Genomic DNA, 18,313 nt, shown 5'->3' with positions numbered 1-18,313 from the left:
ATTTGTCTTTCCTGTTCAGTGCCTGTTACAATTACTCCTAATTTATTTGAAAAAAGTAACATTTTACTAACATCATTAACAATCTTAAAGGATCTGATTACATCAAAAACTCTGACCTAAATTATTCTGCAAAGTTATCTAAACTTCTGTGGTCAAGAAAATCAACAACTCACCTATTTCAAAGTGATCTTGTTGGAAATTCTCAACATAAGTACCAAATACATTTTCTGAGTTTAGTCTAAAGTACAGTTTATCTTGGTATCTTTTGTACGATGGACTAGTGTCGAGTCTCCACTGACAGCAGGTCAGATTGAGTGATACTGGGCATTTCTGGGGAATCCCAGGATACCCTGGTCTAAAATACAAGTATTATAAGCAATAACAGACAATGGTAAAATTATCACAGAACAATAAAAGTTCAGATTTCGCCTTTCAGTAGTTTAAAATCAAACACATTTTAACATATTACATAGATATTGATTTGTTTCAACTACACATGGTGTATCATACTTAAAACTTCTTACCACTATAATTACTCAATATTTTAGTACATAGGAACAAAAAAAAAGACAAAAAAACAATGTTTTTTAAAATGTAAGTTAAAGTACTTAAGAGAACGTGAACTTACGGACTTGCATACCACATATTATATAACCGATATGTGGTATTTACGGGATTGTATTGTGGTATCCAACAACAAGTAAGATTCAGGAAACTTTCACTGACACACCAAAACTTCTCCACAGGCTGTGGCTTATCTGGGGGTGTAAAATTTGAATTACATTCACTTTACTCTTGATACACCATTAACAGTGGTAGTTATGGCTTGATATTTAAGTATTGTAGTCAAGTGTAATGAAAAATTATTGGAACAAACTCACAGTACATTAAACTAGGTGCAAAAAAAAAAAAAAAAAAGAGTACTCTTTTCAAATGTTTTCATAAAATTATTTACTTAAGTTTGTTTGTTTGTTTTTGAATTTCGCACAAAGCTACTCGAGGGCTATCTGTGCTAGCCATCCCTAATTTAGCAGTGTAAGACTAGAGAGAGGGCAGCTAGTCATCACCTCCCACCACCAACTCTTGGGCTACTCTTTTACCAACGAATAGTGGGATTGACCGTTACATTATAACACCCCATGGCTGAAAGGGCGAGCATGTTTGGTGCGACGGGGATGTGAACTCGCGACCCTCAGATTACGAGTCGCACGCCTTAACATGCTTGGCCATGCCAGGCCTATTTACTTAAGTTGCTAACTGTGTTTACTGTGTATGTGAATTTTTATCAATATTAAAACACTTTTATGAAATATGTAATAAATTACCAGTTTTTTAAAATATATTTAAAATGATATCAATAAATTCTCAATCTTCTTGAACTGAAAGGAAAACCTTTGTTCAGTTTAATTGTTGAATGCGAATTTTAAGATTAATTCATTTCTCATATGATGCTTTGAAGAATTAGAAAGCCACATTTTATGAAGCAATTACATTAGAACTTATTAAAGGATATTTTTCAAATCATACTTAACTGTCATGAGATCCAGCAGTTTTTTTCAGACAGTAACTTACCCACTAACCTTCATTTAGAAACATATTATGTTTAATTGGTTTTTAAATAGCCTACTAGTTTGTTCAAAATAAATATATCGTACAATATGTAAATATCATGGTTTCTAAACATTTCTTAATGTTATTTTAAAGCTTAATACACACTTACATCCAACAGAAACTTTACTCAAGCAAAGAGTGATGGAAGCTCCATCTTGTGGCTTGATTTTGCAGAAATACATCCCTGAATGCTGAAGTTGTGCATTAGGAATACTCAGCTGAGCAGTCTGAGAGTCAAGTGTAAAAACAAACTCTGGTGAGATGGTAGTGTTATCAAACTGAAAGAAGATGTTGGAGGAGTTCCAACTATCCACATTTCTATCAGAGAAGACGGTGCAGTTCAAAACAAGGGTAGAACCTACTTCCAAGTCATAATCTGGTGTAATAGCTGAAATATTCACTGAAAGGTTAGTGTATCATATTAACCAATTTTTCTATATAACTATTAAAAAAAATTAAGTTATTGTCTGCAGGCAATACATTTCAAGCAAACACAACAGATTTTGATTATGTGATTGTGAGACAGGAATTGTAATACATATGATTACCTATTCTGCAAGTGATGTAGATGTCAGTAAAGATCCCCAATTTGGATTTTCAGGATAAGTTGTCAAGCAATTGATGAAAGAATATCTCCGAAAAGGTCATATATTATATACTGATAATTATTATACAAGTCTGAAAATATGCAACTTTCCCTTTGAAAACAAGACTGATTTTTGTGGAACAGTTAGAACTAATCAGAAAAACATGCCTAAATTTGCACCTCTGAAGAAGGAAGATGTTGAGACCAAGAAGCAAGGGAATATTTTAGCAATTTAATGGAAAGACAGATGTCCTGTTACTTTGCTTAGTCCAGTACATAAAGGTGAAATGAAATACAGTTGAAAAGATTACCACAAAACTAAATACCAATAACCAAACCTGATACAGTTTTATATTATAATATCAACATGATGCTAGTTGACAAAAGTGGCATGTAAACTGACTGCCTTCCTAAATGTGTGAAATGGTATAAGAAGCTCTTTTTCTTTTTTTTTTCCCCACCTAGCTGATATCTCAATTTTGAATTCTTGTAATGTATCTACTAAAAACTGGGAAGAAGCCATCATTGAGGCAGTTTAGTTACAATATAATTTACCAGTTATTGGAAAGGTATGGAAGGGTGACAAGACCTTTCCAAGGAAGACATAGCCTTACAGTTCCTGACAGACTTGTTGGAAAAGAAGAATTTTCTTAGCACTTTTCAGAAAGCATTCCATCCTCAGGAACTAAAAAAAGTGAACAAAGACAATGCCACATATGATGCATACAACAAGAAAAGAAAAGAAGTGAAATGTGGTGACTATCTGGTGTAAAGAATGTAGAGGAGCACTGTGTACTAGAGAATGTTTTCATGATTTTCATTTTCTTTCATATTTTGTTCAAAATTCATAATAAAAATCAAAAGACATGTTCAAGAATTTTCTTTTTTCTGATTTTTTTACATCTGAGGAAATGTTACCACATTTCCATTGTTTAATGGTTAAGCAATTATCAATTTTCCATACAAATGTAAATTTATGACTAGATTTAGATATATATACACACATATCTAATTCCATACCCAGTATTCACACACACACACACAGAGGGTTGAACAAAATAATTAGATCTGTTAGTTTAAAAATCTGAGCTTCTTTGTACATCTACAACATGGAAAGTACCATGGTACCCTAACCACAGTAAACTACTGCATTTCCCAAGCGACATTTGTCCATGGAGCACAGTGGGAACCGTACAATACACTGACACTTCTTTGCAATAATTATACATCTGTATCAACAAAAGAACAAAAAAAGACTCAAAAACAATTTGGATTTAAAAAAACTTTTGTAGATTATTCTGAAGATAACACGTGTACTTGGAAAAATTCTGAAGTTCACTGGGCATCTTACACACAGCATTTGTTGAGCCATACAGTATACAATTTAGAAAGAGTTTGTTTGATTGATTGATTTAGTGTTTTATGGCACAAAGCAGCTAGGCTATCTGCACCAAACATCCAGTAAAAAGGTAAAAACAAATTAAATGTGGTAAAATACAGAAAAGGAAATGAAAGTAAAACAAAACATCATTGAAAAACAGAAAAAGCATAAAACCAATGTTGACACCTAGTTTACAACGGTAAGAGAGAAACAGAGTAAAAGAAGTTGTAAAGTACTTACTCTAGCATAATGGTAATGATCATAGCCTGCCAGGAAGACTAACAGGTAAGTACAAGAACCACTGTCAGTCACCTGAAGTTGGTCTTTCCAGTCCTGGTTCTGGTTTATGTGCCATAGCAGCCATTATCAAAGTGTAAAATAATAGAAGTTTTAAAAGACATACAGCAAAATCGTAATAATGAGTAGTCAAATGTCCAGTAAAAAGGTAAAGTAAAATTTGTGAAAGTAAACGAAGGTAAAAACAAAACAGCAATTAAAAAAAGAAAGTTGCATAAAACCGATGTTGACATCCAGTCTACAAAGTTGTAAAGGACTTTCTGTAGCAGAATGGTAATGATCAGTACAAGAACCACCGTCAGTCACCTGAAGTTGGTCTTTCCAGTCCTGGTTCTGGTTTATGTGCCATAACAACCATTATCAAAGTGTAAAATAATAGAAGTTTTAAAAGACATATAGCAAAATTGTAATAATGAGTAGTCAAATGTCCAGTAAAAAGGTAAAGTAAATGCAGTAAAATTTGTGAAAGTAAATGAAGGTAAAAACAAAACAGCAATTAAAAAAAGAAAGTTGCATAAAACCAATGTTGACATCCAGCCTACAAAGTTGTAAAGGGCTTTCTGTAGCAGAATGGTAATGATCCTAACCCGCCAGGAAGACTACCAGAACCACCGTCAGTCACATGAAGTTGGTCTTTCCAGTCCTGGTTCCGGGTTATGTGTCATTATGGCCAGTGCCAAAGGGTAAAGTAATAAAAGTTTAAAAGACATGCAGCAAAATTGCAATAACAACTCGCCAGGACGACTAACAGGTAGTTCAAACAGCAGCATTAGTTGCCTGAAGTTGGCCTTTCCAGTCCTGGTGTTGAGTTATTTAATGTTCTGGCCACTTTACAATGTCAAATTGTACTAGAGAGATTGAGACTGAAAAGGGAACCACAATTAAAAAGGTGTAATGTATAAATATCAAACACTTAAATAAAGTTAAAAAGATTAACGGTCATTAAAAAACTAAAAACTTTATCAAGGTGGACAGTGTCACCATCACCAATAACACTGTCCAATGTTACAGATAAACCCTGGGAAAAAACATGTTTAAAATAGTGCCGTCATTGAGAATCTTAACGATGGCAAGAAAGTACAATGTGGCTAACAGTGATTTGAGTGTTACACAAACTACACACTGGTGCATCAGTTCCAGATAAAAGAAAACGATGAGTTAAAAAATGTGACCACTGCGTAGTCTAGTTAGAACAACTTCCTCCTTCAAAACCTTACGGAAGCTAGATGGTCAAAGCCCGATATAGGGTTTTATTTAAAAAAGCTTGTTGTCACGTTACTCACTCCAAGTGGACTGCCAGCTGGCACGGAGCCGGGCCTTGAATACAGGACCACAGTCCTTGTACGGAATAGGCACAGTGAAGATAGTGCCGGAGCAGATAGATTTAGCTGCTGTGTCTGCAAGCTCATTCCTGCAAACAGCAACATGGCCTGGTATCCAGAAAAACTGGATAGAAGTAGCAGTTAATGAAAAATGGACCAGTCAGTTTTGAATATCATGTGTAGCGATTCCAGGGCCAGTATAGAACTAAGCAAGTCAGTATAAATAGTGCAGTTGGAGTACTGCTCAGCTTCAATATGATCCAGAGCAAGAGATATGGCATACAATTCAGCAGTGAACACAAAAGCTGTAGAGGGGAATCTGCACGCAACCACCGAACCACAGCAAACCATAGCAAAGCCCACTGAATTACCTGATTTGGAACCATCTGTATAAATAGGAATGGAATGATTGTTTGAAAGATGTTCATTAAATAAATGACAGTACTTCCAATCTGGAGTATCTGCCTTTTTCAAATGACTGAAAAAAAGGTCACATTTGGGGTCTGTAATGAGCCATGGTGGGATGGGCTGACCTGTAGAATCTGCAATGTTATCCAAGGACAGACCCAAGTCATCCAATTGCACCTGGATGCAAAGGCAAAATGGAGCAATGGCAGATCATCTATTCTGAAGAATATAGTAAAGATAGTTGCAAACGGCGAAGGTGCAGTTGAGGCAATGTGGGTCCATGTCACATTCATAGGCATCGTTGCCACCACAACGAGCACATGTCAGGGAACCACGACGTGATGTCTTTGAGTCGCCGAACCTCTGACATTGGAAACATCAGAGAAGGTTTGGAATGTATGGCCGTACCCTGCAAATTAGATAACCTGCCTTGACGGTGGCAGGTGCATGTGATGATGTAAATGTCAAAACGAGGGTATTTGTTGGCAGTGTAACTCCATCTTTGCGAGTGGAGATGTGCCTCACTGCAGAAACTCCTTGAACGGAGAGACCAGCAAGAATCTCTGACTCGAGGACGTTCTTCAAATCCCTCTCAACAATAACTCCTCGTGATGAATTCAAGGTAGCATGAGGGGTAACCTCAATAGGTATATCCCCAATTGCCGTTGAATTCAAGAGAAGTTCACTGTGGTGGGTTGTGGATGTTTCAACTAATATGTCTCCACATCGAAGCTTCTTTACTGACTTTGGAGAGCCAGTAAGACCCTCTAGTCCCTTCTGAATAAAAAAGGGGGACAATTGCCCTAAAGGTATTTCTGAAAGAGAATGTAATATAAGAAAATGAGGTACGTGTGTTACAGATGTTGAAAATTGCTGCTCAGAGTCTTCAAGACGTGATCGCTTACTTATTGACTGTTTTTTCACTATTTTATTTAAATTTTTTGAAGGAGGATCCATAGGAAAAAAGAAAAATTTCAGTACCCACTGACCCCACCCACCATGGAGCCCTACGAGGGGACACACTACAATGTCATGCAAAAGGACAATGCAGCAACGCCAGAGTTTTGCAAGCACTATACCCAAACACCAGCATCAGGCACAATGTCCACAACACCTGTTGAGAACTTCCAACACTGGTACTTGGTTGACTCTAGCCCAAGTGGACCAGCCGATTGACCCAAGGGGGGCCACCCCAAGGCTGCCCATCTACAGGAATTCAAGGCCAAAGTGGTGTGTTAGGGTTGGACCCCTCAACCACCAGAATCCTCTCCTCCCCTTCATGAGTCGCCACACACGGCAAACACGTGGGTGGATGTTTAGATCCCAGAGGAGGTAAACTTGAAACAGAACCTTCCCTGGGAGGTCCCCTCACCACGTACAGGAATCCACACTGAGGGGCTTTAGAAAGAGAAGAAAAAAGCAATGTAAAGATGGGTCACCACTAACCCTCTTCCCACCAAATGAATGTAACAGAAAAGATAACTCAAGGTAGTTTACATCATTGTTACCACATAAATATTCAAACAGATACCATACACCAAATGATACAGCACATTCATTCTGCTGCCAAAGGTATATTTTACAATCGTACACATTGTTGTACATTAGTTTATTAAGTACAACAAAATACTGAGTCATCAACTGTGAACTGTTCAGTGACAAGAATATTAGAGTATTCTTAAAATCAAACTTTCTCAATGGTTTCTTACTTCGACATTTGAGGTGAAACATACTGTTTAAAAACAAAACTGACCTGTAGTCATGAATGATTCTTACTTGTTTACTTATTTGTAATTACACAACAAACTATCTGTCCTCTTCCCACCATAAGTTTCAAAACCCAATTTTTATAACTATACATCAGCAAACTTACCGCTAAGCCACTAGGGGTGAAAATTCCTTGTTTCCAAATGTATATTATTTTGGAAAGGTGTTGCAGTTTTTTTTGTTTGTTTTTTTTCTGTTTTGTCTAACCTTAATGTAATCTATAAAATCTGCTAAACTTAAAATCATGATGGTTTTAATATTCAAAACATTTTTAGAAAGTGGGTAATTTGTAAGACACTCCTAGAAAGCCATTCATATTCACTTAAAAATGAATTATTACATTTCTAAAATAGTTTGGCCAAAAATGATCAGATTCATGTTTGAATGTTTTTCACAATATTTAGTATATCTCTGAAGATTTATCCTTGTATTTCACTAATCACACATCATGCATTTTGATTTCCACATTTCTATAAACAGAAGAATCTGTGTACTTACTGCCTAAGGACTTTCCATTACCATCTCCACATCCTTCAAGATAGAAGACAATACTGTACAAAATAAATACTCTTAGCCATGCAGTGACACAAGTGGTACCAACAGTCATGGTAATGTCTATAACGTGTTGTCAGTGAAGGGAGTCCTTTGGTCACTTACTCCAAAACCTTGTTTTGGTTGAAGAAAACAGGATCAAATTGAATACAACATTGAAGGTGCGAGAACGTTGCATGTAGTCAAAGATCCGAGCTTTAAAAGACAGGATCATTTTCTCCACTTCCAGAAGCCATTCAACTTTCCAAGTCCTCTCCTAAAATAAAAGAGCAAATACAGAAATGTTCTCAAGTTATAGATAAATAAATGTAAATAACAGAGAGCATGTTATGTTATGGATTGGAATGACTGTGTAAAACTGAATGACAGTGCAATTTACAATTCATGTCATCTTCCTGGAGCACTGTGAAAACTGTGATGATACACACAGCAAAATTACCTATGATGGAAAGACACTGTGAAGCAATGCTTGGCCATTGGAGAATTGTTCTGCAATGTTAAGTTTCAACTGCTACATTTCTGTCTGGAGGACTATTATGTTGATCTTGATACCATTGGTATGAGAACTGTATCTTTGTGAAGGTGCTTGTCAACAGCTGTTGCAGCATGTTATGTCCATTTTTTTATACACAGGAAAATTAACTCAGTGCACTTTGCACATGTACATTTTTCAATCCTAAATGTGTCCTCCTGCTGTGATTGTTAAGTAAGCCTCCTTGCATATGACCATTTGGTGTTGCAGTGTTTCTCTGTCATATAATCTTCCATACACCTTCTACTTGATAATTAGATATGTCACAGTGTGTCGACTATCCTTAACTTGGTTTATTTGATGCCCCAGAAATGTTGCACAGATAAGAACCAACCAAATATTTAATTCAGGTTAACTGGCAAAATAGGAGAAACCATGAGTAAGAAGCCATTGGCTTCAATAAAAATATATTCTTTTATATTTATCTGAAGCATGAAGGTTGTTTTCTGTTGTTTTTTAACTTTTATCAAGAAGAATACAATACCAATCCACTTACTGTTTCAGTGAAGTACATCATCTCAGCAATAATTTCTTTGAAATTTTTTTCTTACAGTCTTATTCAAGTTACACGACAGTAATTTAAGGTTAGATTTATGCCTAAAGAGTGAGAGAGTCTCAATTTCAACTTTATAAATATATCTTAAGTGTAAGTGAAAAAGCATAACTGTACATTTTATGAAACACAAGAGATTACAACTACAAAATCATGTTTATTTGTAAATGAATCATTTAAACTTGTAAATGTTTATTACCAAACCTATGGGATTTGAAAACTATAGTTTCTGCACGCTGAAATTGTGTATATTTTAGTACTTTATAATCTATTAAGCTGTAATCATAAAGTGCAGTAAAACATCAAGGATTTGAGAAAAATACTTTTCTAATATTGTTTTGACCTTATATGTTAGCATTTCTCAATGTAAAACAAACAATAAAAATAGAATAGTTTAAATACACAATAATAAGTTTACTAGTTAAGCCTAATATTATCACATGGGTATTACCTGTAATCTGTTTTACTTTCCTTTGATGAACCTGTAGTCACAAGAGTAAATTCACCAGTTTCATCTTCTACCAACTGGATGATTCTTGAATCAGTTCTATTATTTAATTAATGAATTACTATAAATACCTTAAAATAAAAAAACAATTAGAAAAAACAAATATTTAAGTTCTAAAATATCCATCAATTTACTGTTTCAAAAGAATATATAAAAAATTTAAATATACTTACTAGTTTAAAACTACTAACTCTGAATTATGAAACACAATAACAACCAGGAAAAATGTTTTTTTTTCTCACTTAAAGTGTCAAGAACAATGTGTCATTTTGATCAAGGTGTACAAAACAAGTATTTAGTACTGAAAAAATCCTTTAAAAACATTTAGAAAAGCACCATGGACTGGAAGATGTACACTTTAATGCACACTAATGTTACTTATAACTGAATTTATCTTTTTCCCAGCATGTTGAAAAGATAGCTGTGTTTTGAATATTTATTCAAATAATTACTTGTATAAAACAACCTGAACCATGTCTAAACATTTTTTTAATGACTTTGATAATAATAACTGTACAGTACATATATCATTATATTAAGTCTGAATATAATATCAACTTCACAATGTCCAATTGCTTTCACTCATATGATTTAATAATAGAAAAACAAATTAATGGGTAGTCATTAACATGGGAGAAAGAAGTTTAATTTTAAGAAAGTAAAATGTGACATTTATTGAAAGAATAACTAGGGCTCTGTGAACTAGTGAAATTCTTCATTGATAAATATTAAAACAACCTAACAAATGCATTATTTAGTGCCTATATATCCATACTTCTTTAATATAAGTGAAAAACATATGGGTCTTAATAAAATCTGAGAGTGTATCTGACTAAACAAGACAACTAGAACTTTAAAAAAAAACTGTAGGATCCAAAAGTGTCCACCTACTATAACAAGGAACTAGTCTCTTTAAGCACTACAGTTAGAATTTGACAAAAGTTGCAGGACCCAAGAGTATCTTTATTTACTAAAGCTAGGGCTTAAAGAAAGTTGTAGGTCCTAAAAGTATTCAAGTAAAAAGGTTAAGAACTGAAGAATGTGCAAGTCTAAAAACTGCATAGATGATCATGATAAAATTGACAGGATCTGGAAAGGTTTACACAACATAAAGTTATGGTTAATATAGTCAAATATTAACATTTAATGAAATGAAAAATAATGAGGATCAGTAAGTGTCTTATAAGTGTCATGTTTTTTATATGTTGATTTATTGTACGACAATATCTTGTAAACCTTTCCTATAATTACTTGTATTACTATAAATAGTGTCTAATATATTTTATAACAAGCTTCAATATTTTCCCATATTTCTTTAGTGGGTGTCTTCTGGACCTCGTTTGTACTTCTCTTTGTTGTATAAAAATCGTTAACGTATTACATCACAAACGTAAGACAGAACAAGCAGCGTACAAAAACCATAAATATTTTACCCAAAATTTAATTTTGAAATATCTACTTCTGATCACACCTTTCCAAATATGTTAAGCATTCAAAAATAGCATGGTTGAAAAATTCAGTTTTTCTAGCTCTGAGCTCATACAAAATTGTCTTGTTTTTTTAACCATTAAACTACATTGCGAGTTTCAAGTCTTAATATCAAGTTTCAATATAGTAGAGTGGAGACTTACCCTGTTTTTGCAGAAACAATGAAAGCTCAACTATAAATCCTTTCATTAAAAAACTATTAGTCAAGCAACTTGCTTGTTACACAACTTTGATCACAATATCAATAATGGAGACACTAAAGTGGACAAGATAATAGTAAATAGAAACTGTAGCACACATTTGAAACAATTAGGAAAAACCTACTTGCCACATATTTAAATTCGCATTAATACACTTACAGAAGACAGTAAAAATTATTCAGGCCCAACGTTTCTAATTGCATTACTCAAGCAAACAATCTTCAAAAGCTAATCCTTAAATAAATGTCGTCGTTAAAGTGTTGGAACTCTTGTTTAAACTTCATATTTTTTGTTATTCTGCTGTCATATGAACGAAATTTGATAGCAGCCATTGGATGATTACTTCACTAACAAGAAGATGTGGCCTCTAAATAAGCACAGTGCGTGAACCGACAACCGACCACCATCAGCACCTCACAGACGAGAAAACCTTCAACACAAGACAAGTCACCTGAACTGTTAACATAAGCCTGAAGCGTTCGTCACGCCACTTGGTAACCGTGAGGTGTACTTCAAGCACGAGAATGTGATGGAAAAGCCTTCCGCAAATCTAGTCAATACGGGGTATTTCAAAATAACTTCCTCGTCTCCGCCCATTTTATGTGTGACTTGCGCAATTTAGCTAATGTCCTAACAGCCTATGAGCAAGGGATAGATTTTGTTGTTTTACACGACGTTCTTTTTAGCTTGTGCTAAGACACTCAAAAGTTACCGCAAATACATATAAACATACTAAATACACACACATACACACAGTGAGACAAAGGTGAATCAGAAATAACCTATCGTAACTAATAAATGCTTTAAAAAGTTTAATCGTGATACACAACACAAAAACGAGATCACAGCATTTCTTCGGAAAAATTTACTTTTAAAAGAAATACTACCATATGCTTAGAATCCCATGTCTTCCTCCACGGTTCTCATGAAGGTATGGCATATTTACCACTACTTTTGTTATAATTATTATAAAAGTGCGATACTTCTCTTCTCCAGAGTTTCTTTAGAGGGTATTCAATAAAATCGTCCACAATCGGTACAAGCTATCGTCGGTAATGAATAGGCCTTTTCGTATCGTTTCCTTTCATCTTATTCTCCCGTTCGAAAAAAACACTACTGAGCTATCTAAGAGAATTGACCCTGTAAGCCAGAAACTCCACCCTAAATGTCTTTTCACTTACTGGCTTTTCAATAAAATATTTAATATTAATTATTACAATAATATACATATATTTACTATTGCACGTTTTCCTGGAAAAATATCAAAGTAACTGAGAGACACGATATAAATCAACAGTAAAAACAATAATTCTGTGGTTGCAACGTCACTTACTCGTAGACTTTTATTAACAACTAATTCAGGAGCGGGCCTGGCATGGCCAACCGCGTAAGGCGTGCGACTCGTAATCTGAGGGTTGCGGGTTCGCGCCCGCGTCGCGCCAAACATGCTCGCCCTCCCAACCGCGGAGGCGTTATAATGTGACGGTCAATCCCACTATTCGTTAGTAAAAGAGTAGCCCAAGAGTTGGCGGTGGGTGATGATGACTAGCTGCCTTCCCTCTAGTCTTACACTACTAAATTAGGGACGGCTCGGTGCAGTGGGCTAACAACCTACTCACTTAAATACCTGTTGAAGAATCCGCAAGCGATTGCGGCCCTATGTTCCTTGATGAAATTTAATGGTGATAACTAACTAATTCAGGAGCGTTAGAAAATATCCATCACAATATCTCGTGTGCAGAATTACACTTAAAAAAATGTATCAAGCTGGAAGACCGTAAGGTATTCCGTTCATGTGTAAATATGTAATATAACATCCATTGCACACTGCAGGTTTGAAACCAGAATAATCATAACTAAATTGATATTATAGTATTTTTGTTTATACGGACATAAAATATGCACGTTTATCACTGGTCTCTATAACTAAAAACTGCAAATGGTTTTATTTATCGTGAATATTATGCACCTCCAGAACAGACAAATCTCCATTACCAAGTTTCGCCTACTTTTATTCTTAACGTGAAAAGTCAAACTTTTCATTGTCGAAAATGTAAAATATGCTTTCAGATGACTTTCTAAACAACCGTTATTCACCAATAAAAATCAGCAACTCCAAAAACTTAAAGACAAAGCGAAAGAGGAAAACTGAAGTTGGCGCTTGCAATGCAAGCACTTAGTAACCAAGGCAAGAGCATCCTTTCTTTGCTTCTCGCATATTTCACAACATATTTTAATCTTTGGGCTTGCGACACGAAGCAATGAATTCAATGTGCGTCTTGAAAACATGCCACATCAGAGGTGAATAAGAAAGACCATAAAAGTATCTGTTCATACACCTACTCTCATTAACAGAGTTCATTCCGCACAGCTCATCTCAGAGCAAGCGCGCCATCCGGTGTCACTGGCGTTTCCCTTAACACACACACGTTAGCAATCTTAAAGTGAAAACACCTAATCTTAACTCATCTATTTGATAATGTCTAATTTTAACCAAATTGTGATCTGTATATTACTTCCCTGTATTAATAGCTTCCCTAAACAATGATAATTAAAGCGTAAGTGTTCTGCGCGAAAGACATCCAAAAACGTCTAAGCGAGAAAAAGAGCCAGTGATAGTGCTGCTTTAGCTCAAATAATAAGTGATATCTTACAAATACAGCAAAACAGGGAACTTGGCAATATTCACACTGCCAAGCTGCTTTAATTTTCTGTGATTATAAAATAACACCTACTGTTTGAGCTAAAGCAGAACTATCGCTGTTTATTTTTCCCTTTTCAATTACTCATGTGTTTTTCAACAGATTTTCCCTCACAAGAATCAATAATTTATGTTCTTAGGCAATTACTATTTTTAGAGTACACTTGGTTACAACGAAAAATATAAAAACACACACAAACGAAGACATTCATCTCAATGAAGAGCGTGCAGAACAAAATAATTACATTCGGGAACAAATACATGTATGTACTATTAAGAAAATAGCAAGTGTTGACTGTTTACGTATACACTTACAAGTATTAGAAAAAACAACATTATCGCTAAATAAAAACAATTACGGGGCTGACTACAGAACTCGAAAAAAGAAAATAAACAAGACAGAGATAGAAGTGGACATATCCTTTGATTCAGCTAATGGCCACATAGTAGACTTAAGCCGTCTCGACTTAACACGGTTACATTACTGGCTACATTACTTTGTCTACAAAAACGTTGTATGAATAGAATCTCGGCTTTCATCAGTAAACCTTTTTTTTTTTTGGTTAACTTTAGAATAATATTTTGATGACTGTTTTACAATTGAATAACATTTTACGATTGGAAATTCTGGTTCTATTTGTTTTGCTAGTGAGAATGTCACTAATGTAAATATTTTATGTAAGCTTAAGTTAATGTTAAGACGAAAATTTTTATAACTTTAATACAGTATCTACTGTAGTCTTTTCTGTTACACGTACTGCTCACTGCGCATGACATATGAATGTTTATCATTCTTTTTAACAACCAAAAGATGCAAATCGACGTTTTGTATCTCTAGAACAGACCTACAAAAATTCATTAACAAGATTTTGACTACTTTGATTCCAGAACAACGTGAAAATTCAAAATTTTGATTGTCAATTGTTATAACAAGAACAAGTTTTATCTATTTTCTTACAATTGACGACTTACTGTTCAATTTTATAAATAAAATAAAATGTTATTTCAACAAGTGCCTAAAATCACATGTAGCACTTTTAGTAGATTTTATAGAGACAACTTTAAAACACAAAGAGACATTATAGGATGAGTCAACACGTTAAACGTGACTTTAATTTCATCTTCATCAAACGCACGTTGTCGTGTCGTGTTTCTCTGATTTCTCCGAAAGAGGTCGCGAGGTCGATCACTAGAGATGCAGAGGGTTTGACAGGAATGTAATAAATACTGGTCGTTGTGAATCAGAGTATTTAGTCCTGGTAATGTTGGAAATTTTAACAAATAATTGCAAGCAAAACATCCTATTGCATTATAAATACATAAAGAAAATTTAACTTGAAGAAGAGCTACGAGGTTTTTCATTTAAGAAACACTTGCATAAAAAATGATTACCAAACAGTGATGGAAAGCATTCACTAAATGGCCATCCGGTGAAATCTGGAGAAGTAAGTTATGAACTTAAAGGTATACAATATCACAGCTTTTGTGTGTAGGGTATAAACTGTTACATTAATCAATCTTTCGTGTGGCATGGGCTAGTAGCTGTAGTAATCTGGGGGTCGCAGGTTCGAATCCCAAACATGTTCGCCCCTTTTAGAATGTTGTTAGAATATGACAGTTACTCCCACTATTTAAAATTATTGTACTTTCAAAAGTTTAAAACACAGTAGGTTTTAAATTACACATTAACAACTTTAAGCATTACAATTACAGCCACCACCACACTGTAGGAAATAACAGTACCATCATAATTATTTATATATAACATAAAATACTCTATTACTTGTACATAATGCTATTCGTTGTTATTATACTTATAGTACACAACTTACTGCAGTATCTTTTATCTCAAAAAACAAGCATACTGAGGTGTTTTTAACATGATAAAATACAGAATGTTACAATAAAATTTATTTAATATGCCTTCATATACCTTGGGGAAACAAATTACCACATACATTTCTAAAGTGTGCTCATATGAGTATGTGTACTGAACAAAACTTGTTAGGATGCTGACTTCTGTACAAAATCTTGCTTCGTATATTGACTTGAAACCAAGAGTAATGAACTCAACCATCAGTCCTTGGATGAATGTTTAATCTTGATCACTGTAACCAAGTATGAATGTTTCAAAGAGGAAAGTCAACTAATGGAAGGAATCATTATATCCACAGAATAATGATGCCAATTATTTAACATGCTACACTATAATAAGCATCTTTATCAAGCAGAGTTCTTCAGTTAGTTACAGACTATTTAGGATTCAACTGCAACACATTATCGGAAAGAAACATGTTTATGTATCAAGAAAACAGACAATACTTAATAAAGTCACACAGCACACTAATAGAATAGTGGCTGTGTTCTGGTACTTTGTAAGGACCAATTAAATTAGTTGTGATATTCTGTGAATGTATAACTAATCACTTACATATTAACAATAGTTGCATGAAGGGGTTCTGAGATCAATACTGAAATTTGAGATCAACATAAAATTTATGCAGTCAACTTTGTACGATATAACACGGCTAAACCTTCTACTATGGTGAATTATTCATCACGTCACATAATGTGAAAATTAAGATTTTAAAACACACAGAGAACAAATATTATGACATTCAAACTTGTAAAACATGACATAATACAGTGTTTTTAAATATATTGTGAAATAAATATACATACTCTTACAAAGTTATATCAGTAAATTGATTTGTTTTTAATGACAAACTCACTTGATGTAAAAATGTATTCTCAAGATGGCTAATATGGGTATTAAAACTTCAATTAAATAAAGTACAGAACATTTTGACCTTCTTAGGTCATCTTCAGGTTAAGAAGATTGAAACATTGTTCTGCACTTTATTTTAATTAGTTTCAATACCCATACCAGTCATCTTGAGAATACACAATTTGTGTTTGGTTTTATAGATTAATGTACCAGAGTTCTTATTTCTGTTTCTATTCATGTAAAAAGCATTACAAGGAAAATAAATAATTATAATATTCTGTTAGTTCTTGAATAAAATCATTCATTTCTTCAAATATTCAATTTTTTTTTATTTATTATTTTCTTACCACAGCACATAATCCTATGCTCTACTACTAAAACCCCATAGTGGCACCTTTATCATGTGACAAAATTGCAGGGCCATTATTAATTAGCAATGCCTCAAACGGCATCACTGATGAAACAAAATATCATTGTTTCAACATTAATGACTCATAGCATTGTTCAAACTAACACAGTTAGCAGGTAAGCACCATCCAGAACAATGTCCAGAACAATGATGGCTACAATGCAACTTGGAAAGAGGTCACAGTAACCACAGTCCAGAAGAATGATGGCTGCAGTGTGACTTGGAACAAGATCACAGTAAGCACACAGTCCAGAAAAATAATGAGGGGGAATCTTCAAAGGAGTTAAGGGTTTATTACTAGGTGGGGTGAGCAGCTCTTTTGATAATAGTGTATGTAAGTACACATAGACATACTGATACAAGGTAAGCATGCAGATGTACCTAACATTCTGCAGTGAAACAAGCAAGAAGCTCCACGATGACACTTCAACTAGAATGAAAATAGATCATCATCCAAAATTATCTTTCCTATTTTAAACTTTGGCAATTAAATAACTATAGCAATAAGAGCATACAGTTTTTAACATCTTGTAGCTAAACGCAAATAGTTTTTTGTTGTGTTGTTGTTTTTTCCTCCAGTGAGTAGTACTACACCTTAAAATAGCAACTATGCAAAAAAATAGAATACATCATCTGATTTGTAACATAAGCCAATTCTGTGGCTACTACAGTTGCCAGACATCATTCCATTGAACTACGTTCTTTAAAGCATGTTAAGAGGACAATGTACTGCAGACAACACAGGGCTAAAAAAACATAACAGATGGGATCACCATTGTTACTGTTGGCATCTCTGCAGTGAATATGGTTTAAAATTTAAAATCAGTTAGATGTGCTGAGAACCATTAATCATGTACACACAAAAAAACTACTGACACGTCAATAAAAACTGTCTGAATTAGGCTAAAAATGGTGGTATTTCATTAAATAGTAAAGATAATTTTGAACCTCCTTGTATAAATAATACATGCAAATAGACAACTGGATATTACAACCAAGATGTATTAAAATACCTTAAGCAAAGAAGAAAACACCTTAATTTGGAGCAGTGAAAGTAAAATTAATTAATAAGGTAACATTAGTCACATAATACTTGGGCCAACATAATCTTATATCACATTCAGAATAACTAGTTATGACAAATAAAACATCTCACAAAAACACTTAGAAAAGACATTCAACAGGCCAATGGTTAACTTGTCACCAAGTTTCACTCCAACATCTTACAATCAAAGCTTCACAAACTGTACAGAGTAGAATATGAAGTGCA

General features: G+C 34.2%; 1 protein-coding gene across 20 annotated transcripts in view; it reads right to left on the bottom strand.

The window, feature by feature from the left end:
* Positions 1-18,313, bottom strand: part of LOC143257073 (cytokine receptor-like) — a 120,614-nt gene that overhangs the window by 43,096 nt on the left and 59,205 nt on the right. For 9 of the 20 annotated variants that reach the window (XM_076515253.1, XM_076515234.1, XM_076515254.1 and 6 more), the window contains 5 exons: positions 9,461-9,556; positions 7,871-8,180; positions 1,721-1,999; positions 629-758; positions 174-355 (listed from right to left, as the gene is read on the bottom strand). In XM_076515253.1, coding sequence (XP_076371368.1) covers positions 174-355; positions 629-758; positions 1,721-1,999; positions 7,871-7,979 — 700 coding nt within the window. In that variant the 5' untranslated portion in view covers positions 7,980-8,180; positions 9,461-9,556. Of the gene's footprint in view, positions 1-173; positions 356-628; positions 759-1,720; positions 2,000-7,870; positions 8,181-9,460; positions 9,557-11,148; positions 12,023-12,092; positions 12,346-18,313 lie in introns of those variants that run through there. The other 11 variants (XM_076515245.1, XM_076515248.1, XM_076515242.1 and 8 more) reach the window with 5 other exon arrangements.

Source organism: Tachypleus tridentatus, chromosome 7, assembly GCF_004210375.1.
Source record: "Tachypleus tridentatus isolate NWPU-2018 chromosome 7, ASM421037v1, whole genome shotgun sequence".
Lineage (NCBI taxonomy): Eukaryota > Metazoa > Arthropoda > Merostomata > Xiphosura > Limulidae > Tachypleus > Tachypleus tridentatus.
This window is presented reverse-complemented; position numbering and strand designations above follow the sequence as displayed.